A 27,913-nucleotide genomic window follows, 5' to 3' on the forward strand; every position below is an offset into this window, starting at 1 on the left:
TCACGATCTGAATAGGTAGACAGGTACACCTTTCAGTTCATATTGATACGACTACCTTAAGCGGATGACTGTCACAAGTAAACGCGAGTTTTCATTTAACATGTTCAGTCGAAACTCTTAACATAAACGTGAAGTAAACGACACAGAACTGGAGAAAAACAACTGTGAAACCATCGATTTTACTAAGCCATCTATCGCTAATTACAATTCTCAGTTTTCTGTAAGGTGAATCAAGTGTTAAACAGGAAAGGAGAAAATCTATATTTGTGACAGTGTGTGTCGACTAGCCAATACACCTTTGGTTTTACTTTGTAAGGCATACAAAACCAGTACAGGTCGTTCAAAAACATCGTGTTTACTTTCTCGTAACCGAAGATTGTATGGAAAGCTTAACATTTTGCTATTAATATTGCGCGTTACAGTAAAAAGTGATTCTCGCGGGGGGACGTAAGGAAAGTAAAAGAATCTTTAGTTTGTGATGCTGTGTTTAAAATGGTAACTGTTTTCTTTTCGTGAAAATACAGAAAGGTCGAAGATGAGCCTTAGAAAATTGAAGTTGTTCAAAATTATAAAAACTGGTACTACTGAGGCCATTTTAGTGGCCTTGATGGACTATTTAAAGAGCGGAAAAGACCCAAACATTCGCGATGATGTAACGGGTGGAACCCTTCTGCACCTTATAATAGAGAATGGCGACAGATTCATAACGGGACAAACCGTGTCCGGTGTGTATATGCTCGTATGTAAGGATATCGATATAGACGCGCAGGACAATGCTGGGGAAACTGGTTTACACAAAGCCCTGAGAATCAATGGCGGCTTCAGAATCATCATGGCGCTAATGAGGTTTGGACGATGATTTTTTATAACAAAAAAATATATCTTAACACAAAAGCGTTACTTTTAGGACTATAGTCTCCAGTACTGAGCTACTTTCAATATGGGCAATATTGTCAATAATATTGTTCAAGTTATGTTTTATTGCATAATGGCAGCATGTTAAACGTCATTGGTCATCTAAAGTAGTAGTGGACCTAAGTTAAAAGACCGTTACACACCAACACACATGAATAGAAAATATTTATTTTTTGATCCAGATAGTAAGAATATAACATAACATCAGTATCACGAGTAAGTTGTTAAATTCCATGGGGTGGTGTTTTTTTTGTTTAAGGTATTAAAGCTGTAATACATTTTACTTTCTGTTCCTCCTCTCAGATGTTATATATATATATATATATATATATATATATATATATATATATATATATATATATATATATATATATATATATATATATACATGTACAGATATACGCTAGTATGCTGCCCCTAAATCAAATGCTAAGAAAAAAATTCCGAGCAATTTAAAATTCTCATACATTCTAAGTTGCCAGCCCTCAACCTTTTTTCTGGGCCGGTATTCATAAAGCACCTAAGGTTTAAGGAAGAAATTTCCTTAGTTATCAAACTATTTTCCTAAGGTAAGGATTTCCTTAACTTTCGTATTCATAAAGAACCTTAGGTTAATACTTAGGTAAGATTTCAACTTAAAAACTAAGGCAAAATTATCCGATTTCGTCTGTGCGACGATTCGTACTATTTTAGTAACCGCTTCACCGAATCTATAATTAGGTCGCAAAATGGCAGACAATTGTTTAGCGGAATACGTTGTAATCAAATTGAACGGGTTTTACTAGTGTTAATGGTGGGAAATTGATACAAAAAGGATATATATGTGAGGTTTACGGATTCGGTATGTATCGAAACAGTTGCCACATTATTTCTGTATCGATAACATACTTTTCTCGTCGACCTTGTTTTCAACAACAATAAGCATGTACACAGGTTGTTTGTTCCTAGCCATTTATTTACAAAGGTCATTCTTTTAAACAAAATATTGATTATAAAGGACTTATTGTGTATACGTTTATACATAGATACATTATTTATACATGAATGAAAGTAAATAACGTGTAAACAGTGGAATAAAGGAAATATACGCAAACAAATGTCGTTCCCTGGGAAAACAAGGAAAACTACCAATCTCTATTTATAAGTCATTTTAAATGAATAAAAAAATACGAGAAGGAAAATACTAACTTTAAACATGCTATTTTAGTTTCAATTCAAAAATTTAAAGTTGAAGTTTCACGTGCAAGGGCACCCACGTTTGGCACTAATTAATATTCCATAATTGTGATGCAGTTAAGATGTTGTATAAATTTACGTAACATGCTCTATTTAAAATGCAACTATCCCTATCTGCTACAATTATAAATACCATGAAGCACATCATTTGTAACGAACGCGATCGGGCCCGAACTCGTTTATATTGCTCCCCAAAGTAACGATGAGTTATAAAAAGCACAAATTTTCAAACATTTTTTTTTTAATGTTAAGATGATTGTTCATGATAAAATCATAAAGGAACAAACAACATGAAAACACGGTTCCTACACCTTTCAATTCGCGATGCGTTTTGTTCATTATATGAAAAACAGGGGACATTTTTATTGAGGAAATAAAGTGATTTCTTCACACTCTTTCTATTTGTATATGCCATTAAATGTTTTTATTAACAACATTTGAATACCCTAAAATAATTATTATTAGAAAAAAAAGTTTAATAAAAAAGTATGCATGCCGCGGGATTTGAACCCCGTACCTCTCGCGGTAAAGCGAGAGCGTTTCTTCTACATGACGGAGGCATTTGATTTATTGTGTATCGCGTATTCGGACCGCTTTTATTTTTGATTCTGACAAAATTGTTGTAGCTGTACGTACATATTTGGAAAACGATCGGAGTGAAAATCATTAACGATATGAGGCGATGTGCACGAAGTTCATAAAAGATCTGATGCCTACAATTTCTAATGCGAATGTTGAATAACTAGGGCACAGCTGTTCAGAACAGAGAGAAAAAGTACATATAATCATGCGCTAAAATAAGTATATTTGCGGCATATGTTTCACCGTAAGATAATTATGGCAAAAATGCCTGAAGCAGATAGGGACTAAATACCTATTGTACTATAACATGTACTTCGGTTGAGTCAAGGGTTCATCACAACGTTCAAGGTTTTAAAGAGAACTAGTTGTTAGACACGATAGTTAAATTTTGTTTTTAAACAATCGCTTATTTCATAATCCACTGAGTACTCCATCTTAACCCTTTGCATGCTGGGTAATTTGTCTTCTGCTAAAATGTCGTCTGCTGAATTTCTAAAATAAGCATTTTCTTCATTTTTTTTCAAAGAATACTATCAGAATAGCAAACAGTTTGGATCCAGATGAGACGCCACGTTCTGTCTCGCGTCTCATCTGGATCCAAACTGTTTGCAAAGGCCTTTAAAATTCGGCTCCAGCGCTTTAAGGGTTAAAACAATTACCGCATGTATTGACGAAAAAGCCATGTATTCTCGGATTGTCTCGTGGTGCAAAAAATGAATTTCTTCAAAATGAATTGCTTGTCTGTTTGTTTGATAAATCGGTTGTCATATACGTTATTTTCCAGTCACACAACAATTGTTTAGCATATATTAGTGCTAAATAACATATTTCATTGAAGCGTAATCGCATACATTCATGACTAACTTGCTTAAATGCAAGGGGTTATCTTACTGTTCGTTGACTATATACTCTAGAATATAATGGTTTCAACATTTTTTCCTCGCATAATTTCGTCTTAATATGTACGTCTGTGCATGCGAATCATGACTCTTCAAAGTTGTTTAATTCTTGGAATCGTGTTTAGTTGCATACATGTCGTTACATTTTATAAACCTTTTGTACTGATTGTGTCTCCTTTTAACTTTCTTTATCAGTGTTTGCTATACCTGGGCGTCTCTAGTGCTATTATTTTTTAAAGGGACATAAATGATTATAAGGATACCGAATTTTTGGTCCATTCTCTATATGGTTTATTATTTAATATGAAGAGCAACTTAAATTGCACATGGAAACGGTCGAATACTATCTCTTTTTTTAGATAAAAGTTTGTACCTGTTGACACGCCTATGTATTTTACATACAGTAAGTTTGTTTGGGAACATACAAAAACAAGGTATTCTAAAAAAAAATCTGTTTTAAAATTATATTTGTGTATGTAAAATATGTTTGGGCCGTGCTCTGTGCTCTGTGAAAAGGGGGTTTAATGCATGTGCGTAAAGTGCCGTCCCAGATTAACCTGTGCAGTCCACATAGGCTAATCAGGGACGACACTTTCCGCCTTAACTGGATTTTTGCTAACAAGAGACTTTCTTTAAAAGAAAAAAACATAAAAGCGGAAAGTGTCGTCCCTAATAAGAATGTGCGGACTGCACAGGCTAATATGGGACGGCACTTTACGCACATGCATTTAACCCCCTTTCCACATAGCACGGCACATATTTAGAAAATAATCTTCACGACTTTCTTCATGAGTGCCATCGTTATTAAATCTGGAGAACGGAAATTACATTGTGAGTCAAGATAAGCAAGAATTGTAATCATTTTAAAGTTTTCCGCTATCGTATATGTTTGAAACAAGGGATTCTCATAGCTTAAAATATTAACTAATTTTAATAGCGGGTATTCAAAATGCCCTACATTCATACATCATGTGAAATAGTTAAACCCAATGATACAGTTTTGTTTACATAGAAAGTTAACGGTCTGGTGGTTTAAATGGTCGATAAAGTTTTGATATAGGTTGATAGAGGTTAACATTGGAAGGTAAATAGCGTGTGTTGTTTGGTTGACAAACGTATTAAAACATGCATGTTAAATGTAAATTTCCCCCAAAATGACCTTCATCCGTACAACCAGGTGTTTATTGTACAAAAACAACACCCATGAAGAAAATATATATTTCGTTGATTTATGGAATGAATACCGGTATATACAATAAAAGCGTGTGTCTAACTTTCCGTTGATTATTTGCGAAAACATGTCTAACTAAACACAGTGTTCTACACAGAAGATTGCAACACAGTATGTCTCAATACAGTAGTGCGCTGTTCTCTCATTGGACCCAAGTTCGAATAAAAGTTAAGGGAAGTGTTTATTTTTTGAGATTATTTCAAATGCTATATAAAAATACGTTTGATCACAATCAGTCCCGGATTACCCAGGAGGCAGCGTAGGCAACTGCCTATGGGCCCCGCGACTTTTAGGGGCCCCTTGAGACCGTGACAAAAGAATTTATTTTGGAATGGACCGAACGGTCACTACCTAACATAGATCGTTAAGTTTAGTTTTTTTAAGTTTCATATTATATCTTTCTGGATAAATAATTAAAAACATAAATATACAGACTTCATTGATTTTTTTCTTAAATTCTTAATCTAATAATTATAATGTCGTATTGGCATTACGTACACTTACATAAACCTATAAAAGAACATTAACCCATTTGGTGTCTTTCAAGCCTTAGCATATAGGATAATTTAAACGAGTGAAATCGACTGGACACTGGCGTTCTAGTAGGCACAAGGCCGACTAGTGGCCCCAAATGTTTCACTGTCTATTGATCTTCAAGGGACTAATCCGGCACTGATCACAACATGAAAAAAAAACCTTTTAAAACGTCGTTGTAAAGACTGGCGTTTCGTTCGAAAAGTATTACCACAGCTACCATTTACGTTATGAACAACATAAAGGGGATGGTATACTCACCGTCCATAGCATGTGACGGACTGGAAGAGTGAACACTACAATTGTTAAAGTACTCACCAAAGAAATGGTTACACAAGATTACATGGTGCTGAACAGCAGACACAACGGATATGACCGTTGTTTGGATAAACACGTCATCTGCTGAAGCTATGCACTAGCAAAGAAACGCAAGCTACAGACACAGAAAGAACTTTGTTTTCAGGAACATTGCAAGAGGATTTGGGAGAAATCGGCAGCATAAAACTCTATTTTTTTCTAATTCCGAAACACACAGTGCGCAATCAAACAATTTTATGCTAAATTGTGTTTTTTATGCTCATGTAATACTGTAAGTATTCCGGGTACTTTAAAGTATACTACAATGTACCTCGTTAACGGAAAATATTCTTAAAGCCACTCGGTCGCACTCCGGGGTACTTTATAGTATTTTACCGTATCCGGGTTCTTTGTAGTATACTTTTGGGTATTTTTATGTAGTACCCGAAACGACAATGACCTTCGATCTTGACGCATGTGCCGCTGTGTTTCCATAAAGTTAAACTTACATGCAAAACGATTACACATAGGCTCTGATATGGTGACTCAAACGTCGATAACATTTGTTGCTTTAAGATCCTACTGGCACGCTGGTACTATACATTCAGAAAGAGAAATACAGTGTATGAAGTCCCATCGAAAGTAGGGTTCATGAATCTCTCGTTTCCAAGCATATTGGCAGCACGTTATAGTACTGAAGTGTACTACCGGTATTTATTATACCAGGTAACAGACAGACTGATTTTTTACTTTCGGAAATCATCAGTTGAAAGGGAATCATCGCACACAAATGATAGTTTCAAGAAAATCGCGTTGTGACCTTCTATTTCAGCACCATGCGATGTTATGGAGATAAACAACAAAACGAATATGCAAATGCAAGCCAATATTACCGATAGAGGGCTGCACGCATGCTTATGTGGGAGATTAACCAGCCTGGGAAGGAAACAATCGTAATACAAAACAAGAAAAACTAATGACAACAATGAAAGAGCAAGAAAAAAAACGTCAATTGTTTTAGGAATCCTGAACTCAGACGCATTATCAGGAGGAATATGTTGCCATCCGCTGGTCCTTTATTTAACGCCAGTGACAAACTGCCTTAACAAATCAGGACCGTAATAAAAACACACCATTTAAAAAAAAAGTCAATTTCTGCTTTATTACTCAATCCAGATTAATGGTGTGATTTTCATCGTGTATGCATGTTTGTGGATGCGTGCATATTTAAACGTTGTATAAACTCTGTGTAGACAGCCAAAGTAAGATAAGTAAGAGATTGTCACTGACTAATTTGAACATAATAATATCAAGAACATTCAACAGGTGTGTGGCATTTGTGAATGAAAGCTTATGCTTATGATACAATGTGTCTTGTTCTGAGAAAACTGGGCATAATGCATGTGCGTAAAGTGTCGTCCCAGATTAGCCTGTGCAGTCCGCACAGGCTAATTAGGGACGACACTTTCCGCTTTTATGGTATTTTTAGTTTCAAGGAAGTCCCTCCTTACCGATAATCAAGTTTAGGCGGAAAGTGTCGTCCTTGATTAGCCTGTGCGGACTGCACAGGCTAATCTGGGACGACACTTTACGCACATGCATTATGCCCAGTTTTATCAGAACAAGACACCAAAACATCCAACAGAGTAGAAGCGACAGCTTCAGGGTAGGAGGGTAGAAGAGGGGAAAAAAAGAAACATAATATGGCGATTTACGTCAGTGAATTTTTTTTCTCATTTAAGTGTAAAATATAATAACAAACCACCTTAAATTTGGACACAAAACACTATGCACACATTAATTAAGTTCATGTTATTTTATTAGCGAATGAAAGATAATTATTGATTTTTCAATTCCGGTTAAGAAATTAAAAATGACAACGCTTTTTGGTGCCATGTTTTGAAAACGCATTCATTTTGACAAGAGTTTATTAAGATTGCTAGGCCAGATGGAATCATGGCAGAAGCTATGAAAGCAGACATAGAGACATCGGTTAAGATGTTCTACCCTTTATTAAGAAAGATCTGGGAAGATGTGGAAATGCCAGAAGACTGGAAGGAATAATATATTGTCAAAATACAGAAAAAGGAGATCTTAGTAATTGCGCCAACTATTGAGGAATAACTCTACTTTCAGTACCAGGTAAGGTATTCAACAGGATCATTTTGGATAGGATGAAGGATGCAGTGGACCCTCAACTAAGAGATGACCAGGCAGGCTATAGAAGAAACCGCTCATGCATATAGATAGGACTGAGCATACACACAGGTAAGACCAAGATTCTAAAAATCAACACTACCAACAACAGCCCGATTACACTAGGAGTAAAGGAGCAAGAGGAGGTTGAAGCTTTCACATACCTGGGTAGCATTGTGAATAATAATGGTGGCACAGATGCGGATGTCAAAGCAATGATCGGCAAGGCAAGAGCAGTCTTCCTCCAACTCAGAAATATCTGGAACGCCAAAGCAATATCAACACACACTAAACTTAGGATCTTTAATTCAAATGTTAAATCAGTTTTATTATATGGATCGGAAACATGGAGGACAACATAAACCACCACACGAAAGGTCCAAACCTTCATTAACAACTGCCTCAGACGAATTCGTAGGCCAGAAACCCACAGTAGTGAGGACCTGTGGCAACAAACCAAGCAGGGATCTATAGACATACAAATAAAAAAGACGATGGGGCTGGATAGGCCATACACTCCGGAAACCAGCAACCAGTATTATCAGGCAGGCCAAAAGTTGGAACCCACAGGGCAAGAGGAAGAGAGGAAGGCCCAATAATTCTTGGAGGCGGGACCATATTGAAGACATTGGGATACTAGGCATCAACAAGGGAGAAATTGAAAAGAGGGCACAGGACTGGAGACGTTGGAGAGCAGTTGTTGGCGGCCTATGCCCAGATAGGCCTAACGCAACGTATAGAGAATGGTCAGCAAGTTTTAAACCTATAATTTCATTATAGTATGCATGTTTATGCATTCATATTGAAATAGACGAGTTTCATTGATTAATTATTGTATTGTAAATAGAAAAATATTGGTATACTCCTTCTTTGTGTAAAAATAATGTATTAAAGGGGCCTTTTCATAGATATTGGCATGTATCGAAGTTTGTCATTAAATGCTTTATATTGATAAATTTAAACATAATAACTAAAACGCTCCCGTAAAAAACAAGAATACAATTTAAAAAAAAATAACCCTCAATAGGCTCGAACCACTGACCCCTGGGGTCCTGGAATAAAAGTCTACCGCCTACACAACTCGACCATCCGTGCTAATAAAATCATGGATGTATTTTACACTTTATATAAGCAATCCCTCGTAGTTTCACAGAATATTACAACAACAACAGAACTTTCAAAATTATTCAATCGTTTCACGTTGCAACGTTTTATAATTTTTAGGTTTTTAAATCGTCAAAAGATGCATAAAATGGATATTTTAGAGCATGGTAAATGTTCAGTATTACTGTTTCCTCACAAAAATCATAACTAAAACGAAAATTTGCGAACCTGAAACAACTTTTTGTTAATTGTGTTAATTTACCAAGACGTGAAAAGGCCCCTTTAATTAAAAAAAGATAAGTGATGATAATGACATTTGCATGCGTCTCTTCGGACAAATCACGTGTCTACCGTTGGGATATACATGTATTGTTATGATAAATATAAAAAATCTGAGAGCAGTAATTGTGTGTTCCTGAATAATACACGTAGAAGAGCGCAAACACCAACGCTTTGAGAACAATGAGACCGATTTTTGTTTAAAAAGAAAGCTGCAAGTTTATTTTATTTTAAATCTAGACTAAATCAATATTTACATGAGAAAAAAATACAACATTGACTTATTTTATTCTCTGGTTTCCGCCCCGTTTATTGTCATGTCTTTAAAAATACGAACGCTTCGTTCAAGGAAATGCGACTGCGGTAAGTTCAACCGGTAGTTTTCGAAGCCATATAATATTACAGTTTGACGAAGTCTCAAATCGTTTACTTAACAAAGGCTAATTGTTCACTCATGTTTTGCCGTTAAGGCGTGCAACAAAAACGCGCATTTTATGCCTACTTGGTTCAAAATCTTTTAACAATTAACCACGTTTTACTTGTACTATATCGCACGTATAGTGATGGATATGTTTTTGCACTATGTTGTTTTTGGTGTTACGTGGTTACACCAGAATAACTTGTAGATTATGTTCAACAACAACCATACATACGTGCAGTGACGAGTTCACGTAGGAGGGTTTTTAAATCTGAATTGAATGTATGTAGTCCGTCATAAATCAGAGGCATTTCCCCTTAAGCAAGTAAACGGCTATTAAGATGACGTTTAACGTACAAAAGTGGTCCATCTGGTATGCCGTGGTTGTGGATGAATAAGCATTCATTCTAGTCTGTCATGAACACTGCACTGTTAGCATTAAAACATGAACTAATTAAGACGGTTTCCCAATCAGAACAGCTTGGTTTTTATTTTTTAGTGTACTGTTGATTTTATTGCTTTTAAAATTATATATTGACGACAAATGGTACAGACAGAATACAATCATCATACAACACACTTATAATAACCGATATTTCAAAATTAGAACCGCGCAATATACAATATACTTTGATAATGTTTTCCGGTGCTTCAGTGCGTGATTGTTATGTTGCAGGTTATTGGCGAATTTCACGGGCCATGTTATGTGGTCGTTCTAGTACACTGTAAACAATACATTGAAACTTGCACATATTGTTCCGCATTACAGACACTTGTGTGAAACTCGACCGAGCTAGTCATTAAATATTATGAATGTTTCTTTTATGAGCAATTCATATATATTTGTACTATAAAAGGGGCCTTTTCACGTTTCGGTAAATTGACAAATAAAAAAAGTTGTTTCAGATTCGCAAATTTTCGTTTAAGTTAGGATATTTGTGAGGAAATAGTAATACTGAACATTAATCATGCTCTAAAATATCCATTATATGCATTTTTTTGACGATTTGAAAACCTGAAAATTATAAAGCGTTGCGACGCGAAACGATTGAATATTTTGGAAAGTTCTGCTGCTGTCGTTATATTTTATTAAACTACGAGGATTGCTTTTATAAAGTAAACAATACATCGCCTCACAGAATGGGCACGAACGGTCGAGTGGTCAAAGCGGAAGATTTTTTACTCCAGGACTCCAGGGGTCAGTGGTTCAAGCCCAATTGAGTATTTTTTCTTCTCTTTTTAAATTGTATTCTTGTGTATTTTTACTGGAGATTTTTATGTCCAACGTTTTAATTTATCAATATAAAGCATTTAATGACCAACTTCAATACATTACAAAATCTGTGAAAAGGCCCCTTTAAGGAATGTCACCGAGAAAAAGGAGAAAGTTATCTGCTATCTGTTATGTCTGTCGGTTATTCTTTGCATTGTTTTGTTCATTATATAAGTGCCTAAGGTATCTAAATAATTCGTACCCGTGTATGTCTCTACTGTACTATATTTGAATGGTAAACATGGTTCGGAGTGTACAAGAATCTGTTGACAATCGGTTCTTAAGGCTGCCAATCAGGAATTCTAATGTATACGTGGATTAAATGTTTAAATTTGATTCTTCAAAACACCAAACTTTGATTGTCATTTTTCAGGTTGTTATTTTTAAAATTGATTTTGAAGACACCAACATTGATTTTCATGAAAATAGGGTACTCTTTCATTAATGATTTTTCTTGTTAAATAATTCTCGTAGTTTAAAATTTAAAGAAAATGCATGTACTAACACCCCGAATAAGATTAAAATGGTTTTCTATAATTATAACAGCAAGAAAAGATCCTTGTCGGGGATCGAACCCGTGACCTTTAGGAGCGAAAGTTAACGTGCTACCTCTGCATCGCTCAAGGCTTGTGAACATATACGATACATACGTGTTACAGTAACACGTACATGAAAAAAAATTCCATATTTTTATTGATAATCATACGTAAACTTACTGATATTCTAAATAATTTTTGGTCTGGCACGTTAGAGTCCCTCTATGAATTTTGTGATGCAAACGTTCATTTTTGAATCTATGACATTTTAAAAACTGTTTGCCAAACTTTGAGGAAAAAAAACAACATGGACCATATTAGAACAGAAACACCGTTTGTATGTATATGTAAACTAGTATACCAGGAAAAACCACGAAATGTCATCGTATGTGTAAAAGTATGTTTTATGTTCGTAGGTTTGGCATATATGTATACACAGACACAACTTTGTCTATCATATTGTGAGTTCGCAGTGATATTTACGAATCATAAACTCGAAAATGAAATCAGTATTCAACACTCTATTTTAAAGCAAAATTTATTTTGTTTACTTTTTTTATGTTTTTAATACTTTTAATTCAGTTGTAAATACTACTTTCTATAGCAAAAATATTCAGCATGTGGTCAATACTACTTTCTATAGCAAAAATATTCAGCATGTGGTCAATACTACTTTCTATATCAAAAATATTCAGCATGTGGTCAATACTACTTTCTATAGCAAAAATATTCAGCATGTGGTCAATACTACTTTCTATAGCAAAAATATTCAGCATGTGGTCTATACTACTTTCTATAGCAAATATATTCAGCATGTGGTGTGATTTACAGTTGAAGATTTAGCCCAAGGTAAAGATTTAATTCCACTGAAACGATTCGAACGCACTTTATTTGCGAATGTCCGTTTCTCAATGGTAACCACTTTCTATCATGGTTTATAAAGCTCGTGTGCACTGATAGTTATTGATACACACACGAATGTAAAACCCTTTTATCGATGAAATCTATTTAAGGCAACAACGATTTACCTAGGACGCTTGGTGTTACTTTATAGAACATGAAATATGGCAAACCTTGTGGGTCAAACTTCTACATATGCACGCCCGTTTATTTCACTTGTAGTTGTTGCCATGACAATGCAACCACACATTCAATGTTAATGGCTGCAGCCATAACCGTTACGGTAGTTTCTATAGTTGTAGTCATATAAGCTCTTGAAAATCGGCGTGCATGTGCCCGTTTGTTAACTTTTTATTAAAAACGATCTGTTCTTACTTTGTCTTAAGTGCATTCAGAACGTTCCGGGGAATAGGAAGATATACGTAGCTTCCATGTGCTTTATCGCATCGGTATAATAGTAAGGTAGAACGTTATGTTGGTATTGATAGAGCAGAAAAGGCCCCGAACAAGTCATATCTTGCTGTTCTGGAAGGTGCTTACCCTAAGGATCTAAATGAAACATTGATTACATTAGAATTGATTAAAAATAACACATTTTTCTGTCTTACTTGGCATAAACTTTAACATGGTTATATTTTGTAAATAGTTTACTTGTTTAGCAACTGGGCTCAGAATGAATCAGTTTTAATATTACCTTTCTTAATAATACTGCGACGTGTTTGAATTGACACTTTGTTAAAGCCTATTTTTATATCTAGGACTTCGTTGTTTGAAGAACCTGTCTATTGCGAATAATGTTTATGTTGTTAACGGCACTAACCATGTTTAGGCGTGGTCATACGTTCTGTAGCTTATTCTCATCTAACTCGACATGCAGCGTTATGAGGTTTAGAATAGATGTTATGAGTTAACTTATTTGATATTACAATTTATTTTTATGTAGTGCTACTTTGTATATTACAATCATTTCAATTAGGTAATTCGTGTTTAACCCATTTATGCCTAGCGTCTAGAAAAAAGGCCAGGTAATTCGTGTTTAACCCATTTATGCCTAGCGTCTAGAAAAAGGCCTTGGCAAACAGCGTAGACCCTGATGAGACGCCGCATGATGCGGCGTCTCATCAGGGTCTTCGCTGTTTGCTTACAGGAATTTCTGTAAGAAATATTCTAAATATAGAAATAAATATACTAGACATCCCTAATTTTGGAAATAAATTGATCCAATTTAGAAGGATGGGAGTGTCCACTAGGCATTAATGAGTTAAAACTAACCACAGTTTCAACTTTTATTTTTTGTTGCATTAAAAGCATATCGTCTATTTTATTAGCAAACTACCGTATGCGTAATGTCAATCTATTATCTAATCAGACTTAATTCTTAAATGCAAATACAATACGTTCTGCACGTGGATATTGCTTGCGGAACTAACTTTAAATGTTAACTCTGACTGAAAGTGGGTCAGCGATTAGCAGGTTGTTGTTTTTGTTCAATTTATTTACGGTTCATGTTACCAGATATCAGGAAGTTATTTTATTTGAATGATCATAATTTGTCAGCCTTTGATTTTTGTCAGCTTTTGTTTAAACCATTTTATCTAGAATATGGATTCTTCTTTCATGCACGATACATAGTCCAGTCGATTTATGCAGATTTTTACCAGAATTGTTCACTCGGTGATAAAAGCATGAAAATTTGCAGAATACTAGCTAAGATCATACTGATCAAAATCAGATATGGACCCATTCTCAAATATTTGCATAAAGGGGTATGGCGGCCATTTTAAAATGGCGGCCGTCAAATTTCCAAAAAATGCATTTAAAAATTCATCAACATTTTATTAGTGTATCGACTGACCTGAAATCTTGTATTTACCATGCAAATGACCTTATCAATGTTATCAAATAACAAAATAAAAAATAAATATGATCAAATTAAAATTCGGCCATCTTGAAATATGAAATTTTAGCCACATTTGTCAAATCGATGAAAACTATTATTATATAATATTAAACTGTCTTGAATATTTTTACGATACATTTGAAACATACACTGCAAACATAATAACAATAGTAAGTAATTAGTATAATTTGAATATTTTTTAAAACAAATTAAGGTTATTAAGAGTTCTTTATCCGTAAACAACACAGATCACGTGTGCATGATCAAATAAACATTTATTGTCAAGTCCAAAGAACAAGTAAATGTATTCATTCCCTACCACATTGCCCTCCACATTTTTATAGAGCTGTGCAGCTCAAAGCTGCTTTAACACACTTGCAACGTCCACGGCAGCCATTTTCACTTTTGCATCCACATCTGATGAGTTCAGCACAAGACTCGGAAGCTTGCTGTAATGTTGTCCAGAAAGGTTCCCATATTCCATCTTTGTTGCGCTTCCAACTCCAGGAACAAGGTGGTTGGGGCTCTTGTTGGTTGCTAAGTGACTGTCCCCAGCAAAATCCTGCCTGGTTAGCCGCTCTCTTGATGTGTTTGTGTAACGCAGCAGAGCTTGGTGGGATATTATCGATTGCACGCCCTTTTCGAGTAAAAAGATCTTTTCTTGCCTCATCTACGCTCCTCACTGCTCCTGTCATACAACATCACAACAAAACATTCAATGTTTGAAGTATATTCATTGATTATATCGATATCTGGCTTATCACTCAATGTTTCGAAATCTGTTGTTACTTCATCAAAGACAGACCATGTTTTTCATGCAGTCTTCTTTCCACGATTAGAAAAGTATGACACTTGGTCACAGCCGCTAAAGGCATGGAAGCAAAGAAATGCACGGGACTTGGAAGGTCCCAAATTGCCAGCGATTTCATGAACTGGTATGTATCTTAGATTTTTACCGACTCCAAATGCTATCCACAAGTTAAGTATGTTCAGTTTATGCACAATCGATATTGCAATGACAACAATACCAATATCTACGGTTCTGATCATTATTTGACGCATATCAGTTTGTACTGCATCCTTAACATGTAACATAATGCGCCTGTCTGTCTCTTCATGGTTACACGGTGATATTTGACGTGTATCCTTGCTTGGGGAATTGCATACAACTTCCATTCTGAGTGTCGATACCACAATCTTGTCACCGTTTGCTTTAAATGTCGATAATTGTTCTGCTAGATAGGTAAATAACTCCGTCTTATTGTCATTTATGCGAAGATAGGATTCCCAGTTTCCTGGAATGGCTGAATATGCCTGAACACGTCTTCTTATTCCTTTTCCACGCTTGTCACGAGTTGAAGCTTTCAAACTGTCTTCGCGATATTCAATCCATACAACATCACCTCTGCTACACGTCTTCAATTGGTTGTCAATAAAAGGTAGAAAAACGTTTTGGCATAATCTTCGAACGTCTTGCAGAATCTTGGCTTCAGCATATTGACAATAACAGCTCCGTCTAAGATCAAAACTTCTATCTCAGGACATTCAGTTTGTGATGTGATGATCTTCTCTAGAGGCACTAACAAATCTGACTTTGAGCCGAGTCCCAACTGTCCGAATTGTGAAAGAGAAGGTGGATACGCTTGATTCTCGTGACGAAAGAATTCGTCAAGATTACCGTCACGAGCCTGACAAGCGACATAAAATGAGAAAATAACAAACAATTTTGTTTCAGTGAACTAATGTGCTGTTTATCCTTTGTGACAACCTTGGTTTCTTGACGACTGAATAGATGTAATTTGTTTTGTTTTATGGGATCAGAAAGGGGTTTAGTTCGATTGTCCAATCTGTCCCGTATATATTCCTGGTATTGAATCTTCCTAATCTGTTCAATATTTCGTATTGTATTTGCAACCTTCGGATCAGCAATGTCACGCGTGCCAAGGACTAAAAGACCCTTACATTATTCCAAGAATGGATTACCCATTTCCTCAAGAGTATTAGTCATCGCTTGGACTTGTTTAACAAATGAATTCTGTATACTTTCTACTTGCTCATGGTGTTTTATGTCCGGCCCTTTAGTTTTTTCTTGCTTGATACGTTCTTGTGAAATCTCAAACTCATTGACCACTCGAGCCATTTCTGGACCACATGCCATCCATCGTAGAAGTTGAGATGTGTTCTCTGTAAGCCCGATAACTCCATCTTCTCCCTTCACTAATGTGTTGTTTTGCTCATGAGCATGATCAATAGCCATTGCAGAAAATGCGTGATACGTTTTTTGTACAACAAAATGACCCTTCTTGAATTCTGTCGCTATACTTGGTTTCTGTCGCTATACTTGGTGCTACGCTATCCAATGCTACCATATCTCTCACATGAATAGGCAGCCAACGAGCGTAATTTGGATGGTCCAAAGCGAAAAACCAGGGAATTAACATGGTTAAAGATTCTTTATACAGCTCAAAATTTCTTTCTCGTAGAGACCTGACAAAGATAAGAATTATCAGTTTAAACTTCAATGTAAGTGACCAGAATTTGAACAGTGGGCTTTCCATTTCTCTTCTTTCTTTCCATTCCTCAGAACTGAGACTATTGACCTCTATATCATCGACGTTGTCTAAGAATTAAGTATAGGCTTTATGCATCAAAATATGTAATGAGCAAGCAGTTATCTGGTGCGCATGTTGAGTTCTAGTTACATGTGATGACTTCAGGAATGAGTCTGCTGTACCGGCAGATGCAACATTAAACTGACTTAACGCATTCACCCAGCCACTGTCATGTAGCCAATCCCCAATCGTTTCTAAAAGCAGCAATCTCTATGTAAAGACCACCAAACTCACTACATTAAGATTCTCTCCGTATCTCTCAGACCAAATCCATTGAATGTTTTGGCAAGGGCATAAAGTGGCTGATCACATGCCATAACAGGTATTTTTCCTGGATTAAGAAAATTGACACACTCTTTGATAATGATCATTGAGTGCTGAATCATTGCAGCAGACTTTGCCTCTTCCTGAAACAAGGGTAATACGGAACTTATGTCCAAATGAATGGCCTTTACCAAATGACTCTGAGATATATTTGCATGGAAGGCAGACCGTGCCATTGTATCATTGTCTCTATCATCACATTTTTCGATCTACTGGCGTGCATGATTAAGTCACCTGTAAATCAGCAAGATTAAGCACAATTAAGCATACATATATGCATGAATATGTTCAGATAGAAAAATTTAAGTTTGATGCTATATCCAGAATTGCAGTATCAAAACAATGGTAAGTGATACATATATATAAAATGTATGTTTGTATTTCTGTGCGAAATGGCTATTAAGCAAATATGTGAAGTTATATGCGCTGGTGTTATTTTTGCACTACATGCTTTTATATGAATTATAAGCTCTACTCATAAGATATACCTATACCCCTAGTCTTGTGCATCACTGAAATGGTCGGAATGGATCTTCAATGGTCCTTCCAAAAGTGGTACAGCAGCTGGCTCCTTTGGGAGAATGGCAGGTGGTACTATTGAGTATCTTTCTGGTAATGGTTTTATCGTGTTGTTGAAATAGAGAAATCGCTGTTCCACGCAATGATCCTTTAGCTGTAGTGGAGCGTGGATTGTGGTCAATATTATCAACTGCTCCGGCTGTAAAAATATTGCCACGAAGTTTTGCTGGACACACAACATCATCATTTTGAAATCTGTCTCAAATAGAATTTCCCATAGCTGTCGATATATATATCAACCTGTCATACGATATGCTGAGTCCTAAACTGAAAAGTTTATCAACAAGATCCCTTTTCTTGTTTCTGTGTGGATAACCTTTCCTAAGTATATGGCAATGGAGGCTCTCTATCTGAAGAATGGTAAATTGCATTTGCATCTTTTCGACGACGTATTTCACAGTTGAACTGTAATAGCTGAGAAATGATTAGTATTGATTGCGATTCGACAACATTACTAGCATGAGTCTCAATGCTGGGTCCTCCTAGGATCATTCTAACTTATGAAAGTAAAGTTTGTGCAACTGATTCTTGTTGGCAGCGTTCATTGAATGTTCCTGTAAATCGATACTTAGTATTCAGCATATCTCTCCTCACTATCTTTGCTGTTTTTGCTAAGATTATACCTTCATCATCGTAATTACAAGATGTTGCTTGATTGAGAACCTCGCCAACATCTTCTTTAAAGACCAAAAGAACATCTCTCCCTTGCATATGGGCTTGAAAATCTGGTAAGGCAGCCAATATCCTATTTTTCAAACGTGTTGCATTCACACGACCTTCAACAGATACGCCTAATTGTTCAAGACGCTCGGTATATAGTTTTTGCAAGTCTATCAGCTTGAATACCGGGACGGAATCAGTTTCAGATCGTGATGCATCAATATAGTCTACCAATTCGGAAAGAACGAGTCCTTGAACGACCGATTCCTGACGTTCCTCCTCCGTTTTTGGAACTTGTTTTCGTGTCCTGTCATAAAGATTTATCAAGCAGGTGGTATGATATTTCGCCTCCTGTGATATTAGATCACCAGCACTTAGTTTAGCTAAAAGAACTGTATCTTGTAGTTCTAGTGCACATTCCCGTACTCGTCTGTCTATCATGCATGTTGATGCCGCATGAAGGTCTCCAGACCCATCACCACACAAAAGCATCCGGGTATCATTGTATCTGTTGAATAACCACAACTGCGTCTGGTTAGTTTACTTGCATGTCCATATTGTGAATCTCCAACAACATCAGATGTTGGTTTCTTTTTTTCCTGACGTGATATCTTAAGATCAGAATTTTTGTTTTTGCACGTTTTATGCCACTTTGCCATGTGTATTTGAAGTTTGATGCAATGCCATTTCCTTCATCCAGTTGCTGTAAGTTGTACAAGGAACCAGTTTATTGCTATACATCTTTGTATAATAGTTTCAAATGAATAGTAACCAGCTCCAATATCTACATCAGTTCTTTTTGTATCAGCAGGACATTGTAATTCCTCATGTGTTCTCTCTTGACAAATCAAACATTCTTTCCAATCAAATGGCTCAGTGGGTTTTTCGGTAGGTATCTACATAAACATCTACAAGTTTAATTCTTTTTGCCATAATGTCTTTACAAGTCACATGTTTTTTAAATGCAAGAAACTACTTGGGCAAACCTGCAATTAAAAAAATGGCATAAACACCTTTTATTTACCGATTTTCGGGTTAACAATTCGAAACTTTTTTTCTATAATATTTGTACCCGCGTTTTATTAAACAATTCGCCTTTTCAGTGTACACAATCCGATTAAAAAAAAAATATTATCACCACCCACCATTTGCAATAAAATCATCAAAAAATGTATGCAATTCTATCCAAATAAAAATATTTACCATGTGACAATATTATCCAAAATTGGCCATATGCATCCTGTATCATTTGTCAAACTGATCTGTGAATTTTGTTGACATCGTTTTCGTTTAAATGTCATTGGAAACTGGGGGTGTTGTTATTCTCTATTGACGTGGCTTACGTCATTCAGATAGACCAGTATTGTTCTGTTTAAAGTCTCCCAGTTACACGGTGCCTATACCACGTGACTTTTTAAGATCGGTGTGGGGAGTAAAATATCAACAAAAGCGCGACGAAGGTAAGATTTTTAAGGATAACTTTTTTAATATGTCATCATTTTCAATGGGATAAAGTGGAGAGCCCGCTCATTCATGAGAGTTTTCTATAGGTATCATGATTTTATAAAACAAATAAGTATTTTTTCAGTAAAGTGCAACCGCGCGTTTGAACGGTTAGAAAAGGGTAGGATCAGTGTGGGGACATTATTTTTTTTTACACAAAAACATCACCTCTGGTGAAATTAAGAAATAAATTTTATGGGCGGAGCTTACACTATATCATTTTGCATCCATTTTCAGGTTTCTGTTATTTATTTACGAAACAAAATTCAAGAAAACTATTCTTACAGTAATATGATCTGTGTGGTATACGTTTTTCAACGGATCTGTGTGGTATACTGTTTTTAAGTTTTTCAGTTCTATTTAGTTGTTTAAAAAAATGCTTGTTAACAATGTATTTGAAACGGGATTTTTAAATGCGCTAGCATGTAAAACACAAAATGGCTTTACACTACGCTTGCACCGCTTGTTGAACTAATACATAATTATGATTTACAGGCATTCTGTACAATCCCCATTATAATATTAAAATCTTACGCTGGAGCTTCTTAAATCGATGACAAGTCCATGCTTACCTTAAATAAGTGTACACTTTATGTTATTTTATCAAATTCCATTTTTATTTTAGCGCCAAACACTACTGTCAGGTGAAGTAATGTATCGTATATTATTTTTGATATTATATTTGCTTAAGGTATGGCTCAATGCTCCGAATGCGGAAAAATGTCGAAGACCAGAGCTGGATTATTGCGCCACATTAGGGGACACGCTAACTCTGGAAACTATAACTGCTGTGGGAAAGCATTTCAGGTAAGATTAAATACCTTAAAAATAGTTACATTTTTATACAGTTATGCTAACCAGATGAACGGATTTTCTTGAAACAACACAAATATACAATATATCTCATCTCTCAGGTTATCATATATTTTGAAATAACTCAATAATCGTCAAATCGTTTGTAATTTAAAACTAACGAACGCGTGTCCTCAGATACTAACATTTTGTAAATAGCGTGTTTACGCATTGAAATGCCACGTGAATAAAATATGTTTTTTTCTCAGGATGCCTACAATCTTAGAAGGCTTCAACGAACAAAGGACCCCAATGTCACGTGTGTGTACAGTGCGGCAGGAGCTTTGCGGACAAGTACCTACTCGTGGCTAGAGAGAAAAGTGCAAAAAAGAGGGATTGGTGAAATGTTACCAGTGTGGGTTGGCAGTTAGGAGTGAGAATGACCTCAGAGAGCACGTCAATACCCACATGCATGACAAGTGTTACAGTAGTGAGGAGTGTTTCAAAACGTACAAACGCAAAACAAACCTTTCTCGATACGTGAGGACTTCACATAAATCCGTGAATACTGATTAAAAATCATAATGGTTTACAGTTTGTCTGTGTAACTTCATTATCGTTTTACGTTATTTTATTCGTTGTTTTACTTTTACTTTTACTTTTACTAAAGTTATCCGAATTTGATTAATTTTTAGGTTTCGTTTAGTTCGTTTGTGTGTTTGAAATCATTCTCAAATAATTGTGCAATAATTTGGATTTACGTTATTCATTAATATATCGCATCTGTGATTTGTATTATCGAATCTGTGATTCTTTTTTAATTATAACTTGATTAAAGTTTTGCGATGTTTTTTCGTTGGTTTCAATTTTAAATACCGCTGTCACGAGCTAGTTCGATAATCATAAGCAGCAAGGGTTTCTAATACTAGGGTTTTACACGATTGCTTCACATAATTAACTGCCTGCTTATAATTACTCTAGGCCGTGGTAATTGACAGTAAACAATGTATGCAATGTGGTTGTGTATACAATACAATACTCCTTAATTCGAAATACGTCTTGACATTCTTCAGAGCTGCATCCATCCACAACACAGAATCGTACATATATAATCATATAATATAATATTTATTCATTTACTTTTTATATTCTCTTCAAAATAATTAATGCTAAAGATAAGCATACACTTGTTACACTGAATACAACGACATAATTTATAACATGACATTATCACCAACACATGGCGAATGATTGTCAATATCTATACTATGTAATAAACTAATGCAACAATATGAATTCCATATATGAAATAAAACACACAAAAACACACATATATATATATGTTTCTACTATGACCAGTATTTTGTTTTTAATAAACATACCGTTTACCTTAAACTTTAAATAACAACAAAATGACAAGCCAATAGGTCTGGTGGATTCTGTTTTATCAGTTTGCATTCCAAATTTGATTTTAAAACATACGTATTACTCAGGAAAGAACATGCCTTTGCTTTTTGTCAACCTGTGTAATATTTGACACAATTTCTATTACAGAATTTGTGTCAGAATTAAAATGTCCATTGTGTTCGTCTATCCGCATTTTTATTGTTTGCAACAGTTTGCTATCGTTTCGTCTCGCCCGCTCCCACCTTACTCCTAGTGTCCCCTTCTGTATAGCATTCCTGTCTCGTGAAACTGTTTCCTCTATTTTTTCTTCCCTTAACCCTTGTCCGCTCACTAGTGCCAAATAGGTGATTACTGAAATGAATGAATTTATAAATAATAATAATAGATCTACTACTACTACTAGTAGTAGTAATAGTTGTAGTAGTAGTAGTAGCAGTAGTAGTAGTAGTAGTAGTAGTAGTAGTAGTAGTAGTAGTAGTAGTAGTAGTAGTAGTAGTAGTAGCAGTATTAGTAGTAGTAGTAGCAGAAATAGTAGTAATAGTAGTAGTAGTAGTAGTAGTAGTAGTAGTAGTAGTAGTAGTAATTGTTGTATTGAAATAATTGAAATTAATAAAAATATATATATATTGTCGTTATTATCTCAATTTATCCGTAAATTGTAGAAACACGGATACCACACAGATCCTTCTAAACACGTATACCACACAGATCATATTACTGTTAGAATATTTTTCTTGATTTTTTTTTCATAAATATATGAAAGAAACCTGAAAAAAGAATGCAAAATGATATAGTGTAAGCTCCGCCCATAAAGTTTATTGCTTTATTTCACGAGAGGTGATGTTTCTGTGTCATAATAAAATAATGTCCCCACACTGATCCTACCTTTTTCTAACCGTTCAAACGCGCGGTTGCACTTTACTGAAAAAATATTCATTTGTTTTACAAAATCATGATACCTATAGAAAACTCTCATGAATGAGCGGGCTCTCCACTTTATCCCATTGAAAATGATGACATATTAAAAAAGTTTTCCTTAAAAATCTTACCTTTGTCGTGCTTTTGTTGACATTTAACTCCCCACACAGATCTTAAAAAGTCACGTGGTATAGGCACCGTGAGTTATATACACAAGCATGTGCTGGAATGACAGAGGTTGCGAAAGTAATTGCTAAGCGCGTCGCGTGAATTACTGCAGGACATTTTAGTCTGGCATCCAGAATAGAGATGTGCATGTATTGAGTTAAAAAATAATTTACATAGATAATGTATCAGGATATACATGTACATTTAAAGTAATATATAAGCGTTTGTAATTTTAATTAAAAAAAAGATTACCTTCTATTAATACAAAAATAATTTAAAAAATGCATTTTTTTTGGCAATTTCCAAATTTTCAAAATTGCTGCTTTTTAAGATGGCCGTCGTATTTTTGCCAATAGAAGAAGATTATTGATTGGGGATATTATTAGCGATTTGTATTCCAACTTTTATTGAAATAGATGAAAAAATAAAATTGTTATGATTTTTTGAAGAATTTTAATGTACAAATCATGGCCGTCATTTTAAAATGGCTGCCAAAGTCCGCCATTTAGATTTTTAAGATGGGTCCATATCCAAAATTAATTGTTATAACCTTAACTCCATTTCTGCAAAGTTTAATGCTTTTATCATTTTGTGAACAATTTTCACACAAAACGACTGGACTAACAGTTACACAGGACATTTGCTAGAATTTTATGAAAATCGCAGGCACTACCGAACTTAACAAAACAATTGCTTTGTTTAACCTGCGATAAAACTATTACACTAATACATGTACATCAATAACACATGAAAAACGACTACACACGGGTCTGTAAAGTGCCATAAGACACAAGTTCATGTTTTTATTTATGTCGTTCCCAAGATTTAGTAACACATTCGCGTGACATCATAAGACGTTAGAACGAGTCAGCTAACTCGTTTGAACGAGTGAGTAAACCTTAGAAACGAGTTAGCAAGTCGTGGGAACGACTTATAGAGTTGTGGTAACCACATAGATGGTTCCCGCGTGTGAAATATTTAGTATTTTGCGTGAAACAGATAAATAATTCGCGATGACAACATAATAAACCGATCAGATGTTTTTAAATTTAAAAAGCGCCATAATAAAACATGCGTTGAACAACATGTACTTTGATTTCTTGTCCATGTCGTACATTGCATTGAAATATTCTAAACCGTTCATGTGAATTAAAACAGAAGAAAAAACAAAGTCGGATCTAGCGATATACTACAAAATTTAAGAAGATGCATGAAACTAAATTACGAGATCGTTAATAAAATAAATTGATCGTTTTAATTAAAGCTAGCATTATGTGTTAAGTTTCGAAATAATTAGGCGTTTACCGTTCCGCGTATGCAATGTAGAATTAAGTATTTGTCCCAAATCGGTTTTAAAATGAATCGTATCGAAAGAACATTTGCAATATCAAACATTATCTTCATAATTAAAGTATTCGAATATAGATGTTTTAAGTACTAAAGAAGTTAATAAAATTGAAATAATCTTTTGACTTTTATACAGCTCTCTTCCTCCGCGCAGAGATTTAACTGGTTCGGAGCATAGTCCTTATCAAATCATCTAAGTCACAACAAACCACCTCATGATGATGATCTATTCACATTTTATTTTTACCAGTTATGGGTTATATTATTATCTATTCTCTTTTTGACTACAAACCGTATATAAAAGCCAAATTTTGTTGGATAATTATTTGCGTACTTTAATTAAGAACGTGTAAAGGGGCCTTTTCACAGAGTTTGGTGTGTATTAAAGTTTGTCATTAAATGCTAAATATTGATAAATGTAAACATTGGACCTAAAAATCTCCTGTAAAAATAACAAGAAGAATACAATTAAAAAACGAAAAAAGTAACCCACAACTTGGCTCGAACCACTGACCCCTGGAGTAAAATGTCTTCCGCTTAGACCACTCGGCCATCCGTGCTCATATTATGAAGGCATGTATTTTTTACTTTATGAAAGCAATTCTCGTAGTTTCACAAAATATAGCGACAGCAACAGAACTTTCCAAATTTTTCAGTCGTTTCGCGTTGCGACGCTTAATAATTTTCAGGTTTTAAAATCGTCAAAAGATGCATGTAATGGCTTTTTTAGAGCATGGTAAATGTTCAGTATTACTGTTTCCTCACAAATATCATAACTAACGCGAAAATGTGCGTATCTGAAACAACTTTTTTTTTATTTTGTCAATTTACCAAAACGTGAAAAGGCCAATAATGCCGAGCTTTCTGATTAGCTTCATCCACAGCCAATCAACAGTGGTACCATAATGTCGTACTTAATAGCTAGGGATGCACATTATATGTGGATATGGAGGGTGATTTTTGCCCTGCTTAAACGAATTATCATACGAATGTCTTTGAATTGTAGTTATATATATTTATTACATAATGTTACAGATGCGGTGCTGATTGTTCCTTGACGAACAACGATGGGCTCACAGCCGAGGCAGTACTCCTCAAAGAGAAGCCGTCAGGATGGGAGGAGAACTTGCATTGGTTTAACAAATTTAAACCAGGTAATTCCATAAATCTGCTTTGTCCAACGTATCACGCACAGTATGAGCATTTTTTAATAACATTAAACAAGATATTATGAAATAAGAACGTATCGTATGGACATTTGTTAAACACATTTAATCCCGATATTGAATATATTTTGTCTGAATTACGAACATAAAGGATGGTATTGGTAAAACAAATCTAATCCATATACTGAAGACACCGTGTCCGAAATATGAACGTAAAGTATGGGCATTTGTTTAACAAATTCAATCCAGATAATGAAGACACTGTGTCGAAAAGTATGTGCACATCTTCAATAAATAATAATAGAGACACTGTGCCCGACAGAAACATAAACGTATTGGGCATGGCTAAACAAATATATGCAAATAATAAAGACAGATTGTCCGAAATAAGAACTTAAAGTATGGGCATTGGTTTAACAAATTCAATCCAAATAATAAAGGCATTTGTTTCGAAATAATTTCAAGTATGTGCATTGGTTGTACATTTTTTTCCTGGATAATAAAGGAACTGTGTCCGAAATTAGAACGTAAAGCATAGGGATTGTTTAAACATATTTAAACCATATTTATGTTATAGGGAAAATCTTCGCTAATTAATGTGCGTGATGCCAATGAGTTATTATTTCTTCGGTAGGTCTTTGGTGCGCGCTTAACTGTGAGAACCCCGACAGAAAATTAGTGGAAAGTTTATTGAAGAACTGGTGCCGGGTAACTACGGTGAAAAATGGCAAAGTTACGACAATGAAAATCTTGGTGAGTTGCTGATGGCCGTTAGGTTCTTTTCAATTTTGAATTAAATGAATGTATTATTACAAAAATATACCAGACATAGTTCAGTACAATAATAACGAAATCGGGAAAGCACTGGTCGATCATAATTTATGCTATTGTGACTCGCGTCTTAGACAGGCATTGCTTACCGGTGTAATGTCATAATTGATGTGCACACAGCTGCTATCATTAGCAAGAGGTATTCAATGTTGATTTTCAAATATGAAATTTAGTTTTCATTAACCCATTTATGCCTAGCGTCTAGAAAAAATGCCTTGGCAAACAGCGTAGACCCAGATTAGACGCCGCTTGATGCGGCGTCTCCTCAGGGTCTGCGCTGTTTGCTCAAAGGAATTTCTGTAAGAAATATTCTAAATATAGAAATAACTATACTAGACATCCCTTATTTTAGAAATAAATTGATCCAATTTAGAAGGATGGGAGGGTCCACTAGGCATAAATAAGTTAATCTGAACATGTTTCAGGCGGAGAACGATGTCAAAAAACGTGACTTGCTGCAGTTACTAGAGAAGTATGAGAATACGAATGAGCTGGCACTGGCCACCACTGCCGGCATGGGGTTCATCGTGCGAATGTGGGTGAAACAAGGTACAGTGGGGGTTCGTTAAAATATAAAAGAACAAGCGCGTGTTGTTTTTTTTACTCACCTTTGTGTACAACGCGTTCATAGTCAGCTTTTGTGATGGGACTTTTTGTTATAAACATTTACCTCAAAAATAATCTATAGCAAAATATTATTTTCATTTCCCCTATGCTGTTTGCTGCAATTAAAAAAAGTAAGTACACACACTTTATATAAAATGTATGGGCTCGACTTTCGGATGCCTTTTCGACTTTTCTTGTCGGCCCCAGCGAGTTCGAGCCATCGGGTTTCGACTGTTCAATTGAACAAGTTCAAAATTGGCTCATTAAGTACACAATTATAGGTACATAGGTTAATTTTGAAGAGTACAAGTTATTACTTAACTTGTAACATGCGTAATTTCTGGTAAAAAAGAAGTAGAGCTTGCAACCCTCTTGTGAATTAATACTTGCGATTTTGTTATCAAAAGGTTTTACTCGTAATAATATGTACTTCATTAAAAAATAAACACATTGAAATATTAGAAACAAACATTAAAAACAGCGGCGTATTTTTTATACGAACGTTAATGTTTTATATCTCCAATACGACATGTTCTTTTTCTTCCCATTGCCTATTGTTATTGGTTCACTGGATTCAAATTGTACTCTCTATGAACATGAAATTGATTAAGCAAGACGTATTACGTCTGCATTTATACATTACTACATTATATATGCATTAATAATAGTTAATAAGGTGTACCAAGCGGAATAAAAAATA

At 35.1% G+C, this 27,913-nt stretch overlaps 1 protein-coding gene and 1 long non-coding RNA gene across 3 annotated transcripts in view; both read left to right on the plus strand.

The window, feature by feature from the left end:
• LOC127875909 (uncharacterized) overlaps window positions 1-27,913 on the plus strand; it is a 48,684-nt gene continuing 20,771 nt past the window's right edge. The window contains exons 1-4 of one of the 2 annotated variants that reach the window (XM_052420662.1): window positions 1-846; window positions 25,646-25,764; window positions 26,411-26,529; window positions 27,033-27,156. In XM_052420662.1, the coding sequence (XP_052276622.1) occupies window positions 536-846; window positions 25,646-25,764; window positions 26,411-26,529; window positions 27,033-27,156 (673 nt within the window). In that variant the 5' untranslated portion in view covers window positions 1-535. The remainder of the gene's footprint in view (window positions 847-25,645; window positions 25,765-26,410; window positions 26,530-27,032; window positions 27,157-27,913) is intronic. The other variant, XM_052420661.1, reaches the window with a different exon arrangement.
• Window positions 19,899-21,409, plus strand: LOC127875918 (uncharacterized). Its single transcript, XR_008047512.1, has 3 exons — window positions 19,899-19,935; window positions 20,670-20,785; window positions 21,040-21,409. It is a non-coding gene; the product is annotated as an uncharacterized LOC127875918 (long non-coding RNA).

This window comes from Dreissena polymorpha, chromosome 4 (genome assembly GCF_020536995.1).
Source record: "Dreissena polymorpha isolate Duluth1 chromosome 4, UMN_Dpol_1.0, whole genome shotgun sequence".
Classification (NCBI taxonomy): domain Eukaryota; kingdom Metazoa; phylum Mollusca; class Bivalvia; order Myida; family Dreissenidae; genus Dreissena; species Dreissena polymorpha.